The following is a 17,654-nucleotide window of genomic DNA, read 5'->3' as shown; positions in this document are numbered from 1 at the left end:
TATTTGCACTGACTTAATCCAATGACAATATCTTTGCATTTAACACATAACTTACAACGAATAGCATGCCCGACTTAATAAGAAACAGACGAATAACCCTTCTCGAAACAAGGCAAAACCACGTAAATATTTATCCCATACCATTAAAAACCAATAGGCATTGTAAAACATGAACTAACACTAACTTTTCCCTAGTACAAAGACCTTAAATTTAATAACGAGTACAATCTAGAATCCAAATCATAATTAATCTACAATATTTATAATACATAACTGGTCCTCTCTCTCTCTCTCTCACACACACACACACACACACACACACACACACACACACACTAACGAGAGACAGGGGAAGAAAGGATACCAGACTGAGATTACGGTAATCTAAAACAATTCTGGTTAACATTTACGGTAAACTAAATCTATCCTGCATTCTGTTGCCTTATACTCACCTGTAGTTCGTGCATCTCCTCCTCCTGTTGGTAGTAGACGGGAGAGGAGGAGGTGGCAGGCGGGTTGTTGAAGGGCCTCTTCATAATATACTAAAATACTTTAAACTGAGGGCCAACTCTCCCTCGACTAGCACAATAGCACCTAGATTTGCCGGCTTACCTGAAAAGAAAGGAAAACCCTGTTAGCTGTATACAAGCCATTAACGAAGTTACATTTTAATGCTAAATAATTCCATAATCATTATTCTCTTTATTATCCTACAAGAAAATATTCGACTTAAAATACTTCTCGTACTCAAAGGGAACAATGGAATTAACATTCAGGATTTACGGTAGTGTTTATTGACTTCAGTTACTAACGAACTGTCACTCGGAATATAAGTTGTTAGAAATCAGTAATATTAAACCTTTCTTACAACGACGCCATTACTCTTTTTCCCTCGAAAGGAGGCTTACAATTTCTGTCCTTTACTTAGGCTGCCACCGGACAATTTTCAGCGCCACAGGAAAGCCTCACATCGTCCAGAGGTAACAATCCAGGGTACACCAGTTTTATTCTGATATTACTGTTACCCCTTGAAGTGATGATAATGAAAGTTACTGTAACCTCTCCACTTGGGAAAGTGTCTCCTAGAACAGAGATAGCGTCATCGGAGTTGAGATATGTGGTGAGATGGTGCAACGCGAGGAGGAAAGGTGTTACAGGTACGTATTCATATATCGTCTTGAGCCTTACTGTGTACGATATTAGACTGCTTATTTATACTTCCTCTTGACGTTACCTGCACAGCTCACCGTAACTAACATACACACTAAATTGGAAAATGCCACCAAACAAGATGACGTCAACAACAGTTCAGCTATGGGGACTCTTCTCATCGTAGATATTTGTATAAGAAACTTTATCGAGGTCGCACGTTTATTTCTCAAGTTGACATTAGCATCTCAAATAATAAACTCATAAATCCTAAATACTGTTCTTTGTTCCAGTAATCATTTCACTCCTATAACATCTTTATATTGTACTTTCCCTGCCACCAAACAATTTTAAGTAGCTCAGGATTGACTTTCCCACTAGATGTACTGATATAATCTCATCAACCTCTTTACTCAACATCGTCTTGAAGCTGTATTAGATCAGGTTGTAGCCAGACGAAAATAAACATGTCTTTAGTTATTGGGGTTTAACAACAGTAGTAAACAACAACACGCAGCGACAGCCATGACCATTTATTTTACAAAATTACCCAGATCTACCAATCAAAACATTAACTCAACCCTTTTCGCTACATGACGTCCTTCTTGATCCTAATATTATCTGGGGGATAGTAGGGATACTGCAGAAAAACACTACAGAAGAGACATGGGAACTTCTTTTAAAATAATTCCAATACAAAAGGTCCATAAGAATTTGGTGATATTCTAAGCCACTCCGAATAGCAGAGGCGTAATGATATGACAGGGTAAAGGGGAACCTCCTTGGTGAACAACAGCGACCGACCAAAGCTGCGTGGTGGCAAGCTGCTGCAATTCATGACAGCCAACCACGACCACAAGAGTAAGTAAGCAGCCATGTCCGGGGAGCCGATGAAACACAACCACTCAGTGCCAAGTGTCAACAACGTGGAGTTAGTGAGCGAGCGAGCGTCACCAAGCAAGTCAATGAGTATGCGAACAGGTGGGTGGGTGAGTGAATGAGTTGAGTCAGCAGCTGAGGGAGTGTGAGTGAATGAATGAGGGAGCAGGTGAGTGAGTGAGTGTGGCATGTCCGTGGGGTGCACACACACACACCCAGAACCAGAGGGTGCCAATAACGTGTCGGCCCGTCATGCCTCACGAAGCGTACACTCAACGCTCCCGTGGCACAACTGGGTCAGGGGTGTACGGTAATGGCAAACGCTCTGATTGCTCCTGCCGCTCTTCACATCTAACGTACGTACGTACGTACGTACGTACGTACGTACGTGTGTGTGTGTGTGTGTGTGTGTGTGTGTGTGTGTGTGTGTGTGTGTGTGTGTGTGTGTGTGTGTGTGTGTGTGTGTGTGTGTGTGTGTGTGTGTGTGTGTGTGTGTGTGTGTGTGTGTGTGTGTGTGTGTGTGTGTGTGTGTGTGTGTGTGTGTGTGTGTGTGTGTGTGTGTGTGTGTGTGTGTGTGTGTGTGTGTGTGTGTGTGTGTGTGTGTGTGTGTGTGTGTGTGTGTGTGTGTGTGTGTGTGTGTGTGTGTGTGTGTGTGTGTGTGTGTGTGTGTGTGTGTGTGTGTGTGTGTGTGTGTGTGTGTGTGTGTGTGTGTGTGTGTGTGTGTGTGTGTGTGTGTGTGTGTGTGTGTGTGTGTGTGTGTGTGTGTGTGTGTGTGTGTGTGTGTGTAATTAAGCTTAGGTTGGATTCCTAACTACGACAGTCTCTCGCAGGGTGCTACTTTAACTTTTGTCATCTAGCTACCGCCACCTTCCTTAGTTTCTAGTTTAACCCCTTCACTCAGACGTCTTTGTTTAGCTTATTCTTATAATTTCCACCCGACCGTGTTCAGCTTCGGAACAAACATCTCGTACTGAAGGGGTTATGAATGCTGCTACTAACCACTCGTTTGAAGATGCTCCTAATTTAAATACTATCGTCTGGGGACAGTTGTATGGTACAAACAGAAAGGCGCCACGATAAACATGTCTCCTAGCTGCAAGAAAATTTCCGCAATTACCTAGCAACTGAACATACTGCACCAATAAACAACATGTGGCACTGTAAATAACTATTCTAGTGGAGGAAATTCCCAAAAGAATTCTTCATAATTGCAAGGCAGACAATAATCAAAATAGTCAAATTGTCAGACACCGTAACATACAAACATCACACTCAAGCACAATGTGTACGGTAGGCTACGCTCATAAAACTCTTGAACCAGATAATGCATGCCGTGTTTTACTTTTGCTACAGACAAATATATTCAACTGAAGGGGGGGACGTTTTCGAACTACGCGAGTTTGATATATCCATCACTAATCCCTTCAATGCAAGACACCACTCCGATACAGAATAAAATCATCCTAAGGTAAGAATACAATAATACATCATCATTGTGAGTTAAAATATACTAAAAATGTCCCCTCAAATTAATTTTCCTCTAAGGAAATGCATTGTGTGCACAGATGCCACAATGTTCCGTCTGGGAAAAGCCACGGATTATAATAGTATTAAAACTTCATTTTATGCTTAAAAAAAAAAATGAAGTACACTGGAGAGAGAGAGAGAGAGAGGAGGGGGAGAATCCCCCTTCCATTCATCACTGGCAAAAAAAAAAAAAAAAAAAAAAAAAAAAAAAACGTATTTTCTATCACACTTCATATATCTAGTATGTCCAGCACGGAAAGAGAGCCAAGACTGCGGGCGCGGTTCATTCTAGTACATTCAGTATCAATCTAGTTCCTTTGTACAGGATCTTCCCCAATACCCGCTAAGAACAAGAAATTTTCTATACTACTTGGGCTAATGGAATTAAAAGAGTCTGACCTTCAACGTATATGAATGAAGATCAACAAATAAGCTGGAAATTTCAACACTTCTTGGGCTCAAGGAATTACACACGTCGCCTGGTTCTTGGTGTTGGAGAAGCCTCTGTTGTGGTGGTCATGAGCATCACGTGGGGCTTCTCCGCACCGTTTCACCACAAACCAGTTCTTCACATAACTGGACCCGTAATCCATTCACTTAAGGAGGCTCCTGTGCACCTCTTCTTTTACTAGTTTATATCAGCTTGTATCAGGCTAACAGTAGCTTGACACGCTAGCGAGGCATCGTTTGTCGAAATAACATATATGAGAATACTACAGTGTGATATGCAAAATAATTGTTAAAGAAGGGTGCTCGAGAGCCACCTAAGGTGAACACAATACATGCCCTACTGCCAAACAACAATGCACCATACGACCATGTATAATGCTAGTCATAATTTACAAGACAATGCTAAAACTGATAATACTAAATATTTTTCACGTGACCCCACGTCCCAATATTTTCGAACACCATAAACACGCTCTTCAGGTACTGTCATAAACAATCGCCAGTAAGCCTTTTCATTTTATATAAAATAACTGATGAAACAGTTACTACAGAAGTTATCATTACCCTGCTGAACAGTGTGTAATGGCTAGTAATGAGATACTGCGAAATGTCCGTTTAATGGATACAACACTATTAATTTCTACTCACTGAAAGGGTGCTAAGTATTTATTACTCTCAATACATAAAATGAAGTTCCCCCCCCCCCTCCCACGCGAAACGGCGCGGACACTAAATATCTTGCACTGAAAAAATATTCCTGGTGCTGCTCTGAAATCCCTGACGTTGGACACAAACACGAAATAAAAGAATATATGAACGTAAAAAAAATAAAAAACAGCAGCTGATGCTCCACATTAGTGTGGAATATGTTCTGGTTAAGAGGCAATACTCCTCCCTTCAGTACGATTATCCATGCCACTAATCTCACTGCCATGACTCTTTTATTAAGCGTAGGAGAAACCACTCTTAGTCAAAATCTCCATTTATCCCTACTGTATCATGATATTCATTTCATTTCTGGAAACCGAAAGAAGCTTACACTTAGCTTACGAGTCATTTCACAGTATGGGGGTCAATGAACTGATTAAGTAACGTCAAATGATACGGGAAAATACAGCAAACACCTGCTCTTGGGTGAGCTGACGCTGTTTCTATAGTCATGCAATGTTACGCACTGGTAAAGGACAGACGAGCGAATCACATTGACAAGAGACTACTGCAATACCGGCCTCAAGGAGCTCCCCCTTACCATATATAGAAACTTGTTACGCCTGGCTTTCATGGTCAACCACTAGCTCACCTGTCACCACATGCTCCAGGACATCAACCCCTAAAGCGACCACTTCACACCCTGAGATCCTCACCGAACATACTGAAAACGTCTGCCGGTAATGATATAGGGTAAACAGTCGTCATCGTTGTGATGGAGTTAACCTCTTCCATCACGCGACGTCCTTTTTTACGTTATTCCTGTGACCCACAAACTGTTTTTATTCAGCTGAGGAAAACCTCTTGTAGTGAAGGGGTTACTGGCGACTGTTTTTAACGTCTTCGTTAGAATACTTCTTTCGTAAGGTATTTAAAATCGTCGAGGCAAAAGGAACTTACATTAAAAACGTGCCATCGTACTGATGGACTTGGCCTTCTTAATTCCTCAAGTCAGAGGTGCTTACACAGCTTCAAATCGTCTGGCAGTAGCAGGAGTAAACACCAGTAGCTAATTCTGTAGCCGCTATGGTTTATTGGATATTGCTTGTACTTGTCATGATCTTAAAATTGTCTGGCATTAGCGAATTCGCTATCGTACTGAAGGTATTAAAATCTACTTCAGCTACTATTACTTACTCATAACAACTTATAACACGGTTTTTGCTATTGTCAGTTATATCAGATACAACCCAGAGATACCTACTTGGTGGCAAAGTGAGTAAACACTTTCATTAACCCCTTCAGTACAAATCATTTATATTTTTGCAACTCTCAAACGATTTTGCTTGGTGTAGTGGAAACCTTCTACAATGACGGGTTGACATATCGTTGCCGTGACGCCGCACCTACTGTCAGACAAGTTTAACAGCTTAACCCTCATCATGTGATTCACTGCAAGTGTGCTTTAGCACACTGGCTGTCTGGAAAACAATGTGAGAATATACATAAGCATCAAACCCTCTAAACGAGCACTGAGCGATCACACACACTAGTGGTGTCGAGCCAGAACAACAGAAGCCTGTGGCAGCGTGAGGCACACATGTGGCAAGACGGCCAAGGTCACACTACCACACTAGCTAACCAAAGGCAAGTGACAGGGCTGGCACGCTGTCAACTGTCAAACCAATGAATGACTTTTTCCCGCCACAGGTCCACAAGTGGTGATATGATCTTTCAGCCACAAAATTTGTGCTCTTGTATGTTATGGCAATTAACGCAGCGACAAAATTCATCATCGTCCATGTTTTCCAACATACTGGTGCAACAATGCATCGCATGATCTCCCAATTCAGCAACTCATTCGGGGCAATGTCGATAAAAAAAAAGCGATGTTGCACCACGAACGTCTGCATTCACCGAAATACCTTGTATTACATAAAAACCAGTATATAAAACAAAGTACCTGGAAGGACTAGTGCAGCGGGAAGGGCAAGAACAAAACATTACCTGAGTGGTAAAACCGGCGCTCAAGTGACAGTGGGAGTGACAGCACCCACACCAACACTGCTACCACTGCGGCCAACTCCCCTCCAGCCCTCGTACACATATGTCTCAACTCCCCCTCCCCCCCCCTCTCTCTCTCCCAGCAACTTCCTTCATCCGTAATACAAAATACTTCCCTAGACCAGACCAAGTTGACTTTCTATGATAAAAATATGCGTGCATAGCTCAAACTTGTTAACAATGGGTGAGGGTGTGGGTGACGGTGATGATGATGATAATGCCAAAGCAGAAATTTGATACAAAACAAGTGGGAGCCATTTAACTGCAACCACAAATTAATTACAACTTACTCCATTAACAAAAAAATATTATAAAACAACAGAAATCTAGGATGGAAAGATAAACAACTCTTTGCAATATGTAGTTTCCCTTTGGCTCCGGTAAAAATGGTCTTCAAAAATACACTACTAATAGCAAAAATGATAATAATAGAGGTACAAAAATATATAAATGATTTACAGTTGCTGACAGTGTCTCTGACAAGGGCGACTGCTAAAGGTCAAAAGGTACCGTAATGAACAATACCGATGACAAACCACTTTCGGCCCCCTTCATAAATTCCTTACAAAATACTGGCACTCTGGAAATAACATGCAGTACGAGAGGATTATACCCACACACCATACTGAAAGTAGGCATTCAGCTGCTACATCCTGAATTGAGTCGTGCCGAAATGGCTGAATAATCTCAATAAACACAATTCGAGTACCAAAGCGAAGGCATAATTCTTCCATTTCAATAACGCACGGGACTGTGAGATTAAGTAATTATGAGGTCCACCGAGTAGCAAATACGATCATGTCTCTGTTGTATCTCTCTGGAACTGAACCCCAGACTCATCGGGTTATCCAAAATCTATTTTAAATCATCAGGATTGAAATTATTCATATTGGAAGAGCGATGCCAATGTCTCCATCAGATTATCAGTGATAATAATAACAATTCTAAGGTGGCAACAAGAATGCTGATGACGTTAGCTTGAGAATAAGAAAAATGTCTTAGTGCTTAAACAGGGTAGGGTACTTGCAACGATTTTAAACGTGGCTGGAGATTAAATGCGACCAAAGTGGCTATTTTCATCAAGCTATATTTTGATAAGCACCGTGGGTAGTGACGCCACCATTACGTGAACCAATCCCCTCCTCAGTTCCCGTAAGCCTTAATATTTTCTAATCATCGGCGAGATTTTATATGTGTGTGTGTGTGTGTGTGTGTGTGTGTGTGTGTGTGTGTGTGTGTGTGTGTGTGTGTGTGTGTGTGTGTGTGTGTGTGTGTGTGTGTGTGTGTGTGTGTGTGTGTGTGTGTGTGTGTGTGTGTGTGTGTGTGTGTGTGTGTGTGTGTGTGTGTGTGTGTGTGTGTGTGTGTGTGTGTGTGTGTGTGTGTGTGTGTGTGTGTGTGTGTGTGTGTGTGTGTGTGTGTGTGTGTGTGTGTGTGTGTGTGTGTGTGTGTGTGTGTGTGTGTGTGTGTGTGTGTGTGTGTGTGTGTGTGTGTGTGTGTGTGTGTGTGTGTGTGTGTGTGTGTGTGTGTGTGTGTGTGTGTGTGTGTGTGTGTGTGTGTGTGTGTGTGTGTTCCATATTGCTGAAACTAAGACATGGGTTCTACGACTGTTCATCATATCGCTGGAGTGGGATGGGATGGAAACTTCCATGTACCCTAATATCAGGACTGGAGAGACGATACCATGGTTGCAGGCGAAGCCAGCAAGTGAAGGAAGGAAAATGTACAAGTTAGGTAAATGCGGGGTCGGCGCTGGGATGGGGGACACTCTCACCTGGCCGTTACCAGCCTGGTTATGGAGGCTAAAACACACCAACTCCGTCGTTAACGTCACCTCCATAATGGACGCCACTGCCTTCCCGCTAACACCACCACCGCCACCTTCGTCGCTTTCTTACCTTCCTAGATATACAAAAATATCAACTACCTAACCCTTCCGTAAATATTTTTCTCCGGCAGAACTACATCAGACAAGCATGAAGCTATTGGGAGGTACACATCAATACCAGGATATCATTTTTGCACTTCTGATTATTCAACCAAGTCCTTTGTGTTTGCCAAGAAATCTGTATTAAATCAACATAATACGACAGAGCCGCAGGAAGTCCGGAAAAACAACCCAGCCCCTTCAACTCGATAACGTCTTATACCTGTATACTTTAGTTATAATTCGATAACGTCTTATACCTGTATACTTTAATTATAATTCGGTTAGGTTCAGTTTCGGATTGACTTTTCAAACTAGACGATACTGCCTTTATTAACGCTTTCCCTACCATGGGGTTATCCAAGCTGAATAAAAACCACGTCCAATCTGATTTTTTTTTCCTTCGCTATCTCCAGAAGCTCATATAACTTTCGAACTCGAGTATCTAAATATAGCCATCAACTGCTTCTTCAAAACCACGGTACTCTCGGAAACTAAAATAAAGTAGTTTGGTAGACCATATATATATATATATATATATATATATATATATATATATATATATATATATTATCGGACTGCGGGAGTTAAAAAAGACGTCGCAAGATGCAAGGTGTTTAAACGTGAAACATAATGCACCACCAAGGAAGCACCACATCACCTGCCAGGCCGGAATAGGGCGTCGGTTGGTGGTCCTCCCAGGTGAGGCTGGAAGAGAGGGAGGGAGGGCCTTGGAGGGGGAGGGAGGGAGGGCCTTGGAGAGGAGGGGAGGGATGGTGGGAAGGGAGAACCGTGGAGAGAAGAGGAGGGATGGCACACACAAACACACACACACACCACGATCAATAGAGGGGTGATCATGGGCTGTGTGTGTGTGTGTGTGTGTGTGTGTGTGTGTGTGTGTGTGTGTGTGTGTGTGTGTGTGTGTGTGTGTGTGTGTGTGTGTGTGTGTGTGTGTGTGTGTGTGCGTGCGTGCGTGCGTGCGTGCGTGCGTGCGTGTGTGTGTGTGTGCGTGTGTGTGTGTATGTGTGTGTGTGAGGAGGGGCTTAGGTGGGGGGACAAAATGATTCACAAGCTTTACATCTTGCTAAGTAAAGTGGTGATAAAATGCATGAAAGAACCGACTGGCGGAAAATGTTCATTCTATTCGTACGTACCAAGACAAGTTTTGTAGTGCTCTACACTAATCAAATCAACAGATTAAATATATACTAAGTAAATGCTGAAGTAGACAAAACAGAGACAAACAGCAAGACAGAATCGAGAGAGGCTTCTTCCCCCCACCTCCACTCCTCCCTATCCCACCCGACCGTTCCCAACACTCTGAAATATTCACGAGATTGGTCATTGTCGCTTCCCGTCTCCTTACAAAGCCTTGCAACCACCCGCACCTCACGCACACGCACGCAACAGCATTCTGGGCCATGCTGCGTGAGGAAACTCCATAAACACGCCTTTTAATATCACATTGTTCCAAAGTACTATACTGTTCTTATTCTAACCTAGTCTAAAACTGTCTTCTCTCCATCTTGAATGCAAAGTGGTAACACTGAAACTAGAATTTGATGATCGTCACAAATCATGATAATTATGTGGATCCGTATATCTGTCTTGTCATTGAGCTATGTAAAATAAGTTGCATAAGGACGAAACTCTGGTCTAATTCGGAATCAAACCAGCACAGTTCTCTGGTCTACAAAATACATACACGACGAAAAACTGAGTCAATTTGGAGTAAAACCCCAGCACAGTTCATTTTGTAAAATACATACATAAACTCAGGACACAAGTTCTATTCTACACTTGGGGGATTTTCGTAAATTTCCACTGCAGTGGGACTCGTTAGATCAAGAGAATCATCTGTGAGCAGCTAAAGATACATGCCAGGCTTCTTTCAGCTTAAAATAAATACATGCTAGCTCAACGAAAAGTGGGAAATGGAAGAGGTAAAATACTAGTGACAACTTGTGTCAGACTGTACATTAAATAACATAAGAACCCCCCCCCCCCCCCTTAAAAAAAAAAAAAAAAAAAAAAAAAAAAAAAAAAAGGGCCTAGTACTTATTATATACATTGATCATTCATCAGGCTGAAGGGAAGAAAGAATTCAACCAAAACCAACAGCTTTCGGGAAAAGTTGGCATCCAACACGCCCACCTGAACTCCACCCAGCACTATACTAACACCTGGCGCTACCAACACCCACTTCCTCCTCCCCAGCTGCTTGCTGAACCTGAGCTCCCTCCTGTATTTGACGTCACGTCACCACTATACTACTAGACTCTCGTATTCGTGAGTGCCATTTCATGTCACCACAACTTCACTACTGCACACATGTACTTTTGGTTGTCTAATTCACGTCAACACTACTTCAGTAATACACACCTGCATTCATGGTTACCTATTTCACTTTATATTCGTGGTTGCCAACTTCACGTCGCCGCTACTTCACTACCATACACCCGTATTCCTGGTTACCTATTTCACGCCACTACCTAATTACTACATTCCTGTATTCGTGGTTGCCTATTTCAAGACACCACCACTTCACTGTTTACATCTGCTTTTTTTTTTTTTTTACACTATAATAAGAAATGAAAAGTGGTTGCAAAGAATCTGCCGCGCCACTTCTAAAAGGATCAAAACAAGACCATTCCACTCAGTCGAATGCATCAAATCCTTAACATTACAGGTCAGGTATTTTCTTTTAATCTATTACAGAAACAGTAAACAACTAGTGAAAATTATTATGTACGGTTCTGCTTACTGAAATTAACGAAATCCAGCCATAAGTCAAAAAGACTAACTTAAAGGTTACTTTCCGCTGCTGACGCTGGCTGAATAATAATTCGGACATATTCTTCATTCATTCATTCATTGCCAGACGCCATGTATCCCAGACGGGGTGGCACACATTCTTAACTAGAATAAATAACCCCTCTTTTAGTCTTTAGCTGACACAAAACTATGTGTACTTGTTATCCACAAAATTTTACAACGATGGAAAATAAAATGAAACAGGAAAACTCACGTAATCAAAATAGTGACATGGATGAATATGAGAAAGGCGACACTGTAGATGGATCTGGGTAAACATGGCGGGTCAAGGACCAAGAGAGTACAGTACAGAGAGGAATAAAATTAACCTGGAAAGAAAAAAAAATCATGAAGAACCATAGTGAGGATGAAGAGAGAGGATGGTCAGGGTACTGAGTGAGCAGTGGGTGGCAGCAGAGCCGAGTTGGTAGATGGAGTGAGGGTGTGTCGTCATTGTGGCTCCACGCCAGCTGCTTCCTGCCACACCCGCCCACCAACACGCCACACCAGGTAATGTCTAACGCTACACACGGAACAACAAAATTCATTCCCAACATGCACTGACTTCTTTTACTGAAATTTTGCCATTTTAAAAACTCCTAGCAAACACGTTAATTTATATTAAATTGTTATCTAAGGAAATATCGAAACATCTTACACTATCTATCTATCTATCTATTGCCAGACGCCTCAATCCCGTTTGGGGTGGCCACAAACAAATCACCTCCAAGTCGCCCTGTCCCCCGCCATTTCACTCCCCTGCTCCCAACTCACACCCCCCTCTCTCATATACCTCTCCACCCCATCCCTCCATCTCATCCTCGGCCTCCCCCTCCCTCTTCCCCCCTCCACCTCACTCATATACACTCTCTTCGTCAGTCTTTCACCCTCCATCCTCTCCACATGGCCAAACCACCTCAGTGTGTTCCTCATAACGCTTCCTATCACATCCACATCCACACCACAACGCTCCTTTATATCCTCATTCGTCAGCCTAAGGAAATATCGAAACATCTTACACGACTGCCTAAATCAGAGCGCTGCCACTCAAATATTCACAATATATCCCATATATCCCAAGCAGTGTCAAGCACAGACCACTAGTATTAACCCGGCCCATGGTGTGACATTCATGAATGGTGACGTTCAGTGAACGGGCGGGATACGCCAGATGGTTGCCAGGTTAGGCGACGGGAGGTAGGCGTGCTTGCAACTTCCGGGGGGCTAGGGCGGGGGGAGCCAGAAGAGGGAAGAGATTGTGAGAAAAGCAGCACCTGGCCACGGTCAACTCCAGTCGCTCAGGCAACAGTTCAGTTCAGGATTTACTGACAGGCAAAGTGGAAGCTCAAGTGCAGCACGCTCGACACTAGTTTTGCTGCCTGGAATTGAGGAAAATCACTAACTTTCCCCTCACACGGCCTTCCCATTTGTTTGGGTGGGGGAGAGAAGGTAGTGGAAAATTGGCTATTACGGGCTGGCAACCCTCTCAGTGGTCCAGCCGCCCGGGGGATAATTCAATATCGCACCCCTCCTATCCCCTCCACTGTCCACGCTCCAGGCAGGGAGGGGGAGGGCAACTGTGACGCACCTCAGAACAAGCACAAGATGACAGCCTCTACACACGGAGATTCAAAGCCTCATATTGCAACAATGCCGGGCCTGATACGATCACGCCATTAATCGACACAGTTATCTTTTGGAAAGTTAAAGTTTTAAGCACAAAACACTAGCATCGTTAAGGAAACGTACGGCCTACACATCTTTTTCCTATTTTTCATCAGCTGCGACTAGGTGCTTCCCGAAGACTATCACTGATTGATACAAACACTATGTGTAATTACCAGGAATCTCCAAATACATCAGATAAGAGAAACATTAGGTAAGCTGCTTCAGAAAACAAACATTTAAAATAAATACCGGTGCACGCGTATATTATACATATAGGAATCACTAAACAATTATCAATGTCATTATGAATAAGCTAAATTACTGAAAATCAAGACTTTGATCATCTGACAGAGAAGTGACTCAAGCAAAGTGAATGGAGAGCAAACAAGCACTGGACGTGGCATCAGTAGGCAGGCTATCTAGTTCCCCGTGAGTTACGTAATGGTCTGGCAGTCAGTCATCCTCTTACAACCATTAACTCCACAGCTCTCCAGTGTTGGCATTAGTGCCCATTGACAGACTCGCATCAATCCTAGCACTGTAGTGGTAGGGGATGAGTAGGCCGGTGTGTGTGTGTGTGTGTGTGTGTGTGTGTGTGTGTGTGTGTGTGTGTGTGTGTGTGTGTGTGTGTGTGTGTGTGTGTGTGTGTGTGTGTGTGTGTGTGTGTGTGTGTGTGTGTGTGTGTGTGTGTGTGTGTATGTGTGTGTGTGTGTGTGTGTGTGTGTGTGTGTGTGTGTGTGTGTGTGTGTGTGTGTGTGTGTGTGTGTGTGTGTGTGTGTGTGTGTGTGTGTGTGTGTGTGTGTGTGTGTGTGTGTGTGTGTGTGTGTGTGTGTGTGTGTGTGTGTGTGTGTGTGTGTGTGTGTGTGTGAGAGAGAGAGAGAGAGAGAGAGAGAGAGAGAGAGAGAGAGAGAGAGAGAGAGAGAGAGAGAGAGAGAGAGAGATATCCCAAGGCTCATGAAACTATAGACGCATGAGTCATGACAGACTGGACAGCCATTATCGCCAACATCTGCTTCATGCGCTCCTGCCAATCGATTTTATGTTGGACAAGGCGGGGGAGGGGGAGGAGGCGGAAGGAACAGTCAGTAGTAACTGCCTTCCTGGTCATACCATCAAAAGGTACAGAATAGGGTTTACGTAAGGGGAGACTGCTTACACTAGAAGTTAATGCTATTAATAATGCGGTGGTCGATTCGAGTTTTTTTTTTTGTTCAACTAAAACCATTGCAAAAGCAACTCTAAAACTTATCAGTGGTTGTGCAAACACACGGATATTACAAAATATCAAGAGCCCGTGCCAGCTGCTTGTAGACATTTTGGTAGTTACAGACCGTAGACTCCCCCTCCCCCCCGCTATCCTACTCACCTCGTTGTATTATAAACTCATGAGTACCGTCACTACTGATACTCGAATAAATTCCAAGTCCGAAAAAACAGTACTATTATACCAGTGAAATGTTATTCTTCCAATGAAAAAGAACGTTCCTGAATCCAAGAGATCAAGTGGAGCGTCGTTTTATGTACTTAAGGGACACTTATAAAAGCTGCATTTGGTAGTGATATCCATGCTAGGTTATTCTTTTGAGTATGACTGGAACAATGAAAAAAGGATATTAAAGAACGCTCCCCCCTGCCCACCAAACCTAGTCTGCTAGAATAAGACAAAAATAGTAAAGATTTGTAGACCAGCAGGGAATGGAGGGCATCAAGATAACCCCTAGGATGAGTGGGCGTGCAGAGGGGGAGGCAACAAGAGCAGACAGGGCGCGAGTTTGGGACGGGGAAAATGAGCAGTCTGGAGAGGCGGATGATGGAGAGAGCAGGCCAGAGCCGGCTTGCCGCGATAAGGCACTGACGATAAGAGGGGCAGTGCACTCGACCTGGGGGCTAAAGCCATCATCATTATCCAGTCTAGTACTCGATCTACGGGCTAACACCATTAACTTATACTGTAGGAGTTTACACGATCTGGTGCTGAAACCATCATTAACTAATTTAATGGCGTCCACTCGACCCAGGAGCTAAAATCATTATCACAAACTTGCATTATACAATTATATATCGAAGTTCATATTCGTACGAATAAAAGAAATTCCGTAGCGGCCCAAAAGGAAATGTGAGAGCCGTACCAATGAAGGAATGACACATGAGTTCCGGAGAAAGAGGGTGGTGGAGGATGGGTGAAGGTATGGAGGGGGGGGGGGGACTCGCTACCAGGGAGCTAGGGGTGGGTAGATGCGACGGAGGGGATGGGGGGGGGGATAACGAGGGAGAGGGTGGGCAAGAGGGTGTAGGGCGAGGTAGGATAATCTGAGAGGCCGGGGTGGGTTGGTGCAGCAAAACACTCAAGCCACAAGGACGTAACCCGAACTGCTCGCTTCTACACACTATGATCAGTTACTCTCCTACTTTCACCGACTGATAGTAACACAGGGAAAGCAAAGTAAATTGCAACCGGACAGAATAAGTCAAAAATGGCAAATTTTCTCTCCAACAGCCAGTCTTCTCTGAGAATCTTAGTTTTTGTCCTGTGTCGATCCCAAGAATTTTTCGAATATATAAACTTTACACAAATACTTCATTTATTGTGAGAATAGAGGTTTCGGTCCGATCGTCTATTCACGGTTCCAGTCGGGTCGAAACTGTTGCATCCTCAAACAAATCAGTTTATTACTAAACCTGTTTTATTATTCTTTCCAGCCACATATTCTACCGTTTACAAGATGTGTAAAACTCTGCATCAGTATACTACTATATTTTTTTCCTTATCATACCGGCAAAATATATCTCAGATACTAACATTAACTTTCACCCATGAAATACTACAATCCATGTCTTATTCTAGGTCTAGTTGCACTCATAGCAGCTGCTCTGCGTGGACCAACCAGTCTACTGCATTATCCTCTTTTCTTACGGTATGCTGTTTTCATAAGCCGGAAGTATATATATATAAAAGGGTACTGTGGTAGACAGCGCAGTGAGTCTCGGGGAGTGAGCCAGCAGTACAGGTAGGGTAGAGACCCTTATTGCTATCCAAGCTGCCATGACTCTTGGACCATACCACGCCCCGCACGGGAAAAGTAGGGCTCTGTACTATCTAAATATCAGCATTACATTGGCCCGACACAAATCCATACCTGAAAAAGCCAGTCTGGAAAATCTGCTGCAAAATTGGGGGGAGGGGGGGGGGGGGCACGAGAGCTGGCACTGGGGCACAGGACGTCAGCAAAGGTGCGGGGTAAAAACGGGTGTCAGGGCGTGGCACCGAGTGTTTGCCAGACTGGTGTGTACTGGCATAGGCGGTGATGCCTTGGACTTCGGCACGGATAGTCATTTTCATCGCCAACTACAGCTTTGAAAGTAGCTACGTCAATGTACCTGCATTTTAATACAAAACTGTATTCCTTACAAAAACTGTAATTTAATCATTTTTAAGTATTGCTTTTTTTTTTTTTTTTTTTTTTTTTGGGGGGGGGGGGGAATGCAGTATTCAGTTTTCTTCATACAAGCACAACACGAACTTTAAGCTGGTCATCTCTGTTCGCAAGTTATCAGGATGGGCAGAGATATGAGCAAACTTGGAAGGGCAAGTCATCAAGATTGTTGGCGGCAGCTGCCACGAGAGGGCAGGACACGCTGAGTCGTTGAACGTTTTGAGATAAAAGACGTTACATGTAAATCTGACGCTGAGTAAAATTCTACGGGATAGTGAGCATGGGCCACAAACGCCGGCTTTATTGCACAATTGGGAGTTTACATTTTTCAAACATCAGTACTAATCTGGGGGAACCTTTTGTATTGGAAGCCTGCCTCTGGGCTCAGGACCTCTTCATTTCTGTTAATGCGAGGAGACTGTGGTTCACAGCTGTGTCGGTATACCTTCCTTCCTGCCTCCCCAATCAGGGCCTCGCTACTTCCTGCCCATCCGCACCAGGTATCATTCACACATTCATTGTTGAGAAACTTGCTAATCATACCGTCAACTAAAAATTACTAACGATACTAATGTCAAAACACACACACAAAGTTTATGAAGTGAGGATATAAATATAACTGAAAAATACATGCAACAACAAAGCTTTTAATAACGTCTACCCCATCCCCAATTCCCCCCCCCCCCCCGCGATAACATGCGTTAATAAATTGTAGAAGTATTGTGACATGTGGCATCCTAGTCCAGTTCCCGGTACATTACGTCAGTGGCGCTGGTTGAACAAGTCTTTGTCATCACTCCTTTATTCGTGGACTTGATGGGCATAACAGCATTACTATGAAGGAAACTCCATGCTTATACTTCTCTAGTTAATCGTTCATTATTCTAACGTATGCTGTAATATACGGTCTACCTTACACAACCAAGAAACAAACAACTGAATGAGCACACTTAATCGTACCAGAAACATCCACACAGCCAAGAACTTGTGTAATTTGTACTCTGGCTTACATAGGCTAGTTCGACAAATCAGCTGATGTCTCTTTCACAGTCCGAAATTATGAGGCAACTCATCTTGGGAGATTACAGAATATA

General features: G+C 43.3%; 1 protein-coding gene across 11 annotated transcripts in view; it reads right to left on the bottom strand.

The window, feature by feature from the left end:
- heph (polypyrimidine tract-binding protein 1 heph) overlaps positions 1-17,654 on the bottom strand; it is a 334,912-nt gene that overhangs the window by 122,251 nt on the left and 195,007 nt on the right. For 8 of the 11 annotated variants that reach the window (XM_080276225.1, XM_080276224.1, XM_080276226.1 and 5 more), the window contains exon 2: positions 453-612. The exons of the other annotated variants lie outside the window; for them this stretch is intronic. In XM_080276225.1, coding sequence (XP_080132351.1) covers positions 453-536 — 84 coding nt within the window. In that variant the 5' untranslated portion in view covers positions 537-612. The remainder of the gene's footprint in view (positions 1-452; positions 613-17,654) is intronic. 11 annotated transcript variants of the gene reach the window in all.

The sequence above is a fragment of the Coenobita brevimanus genome, chromosome 64 (assembly GCF_032717465.1).
Source record: "Coenobita brevimanus isolate Jiangsu-jjx chromosome 64, ASM3271746v2, whole genome shotgun sequence".
Classification (NCBI taxonomy): Eukaryota; Metazoa; Arthropoda; class Malacostraca; order Decapoda; family Coenobitidae; genus Coenobita; species Coenobita brevimanus.
This window is presented reverse-complemented; position numbering and strand designations above follow the sequence as displayed.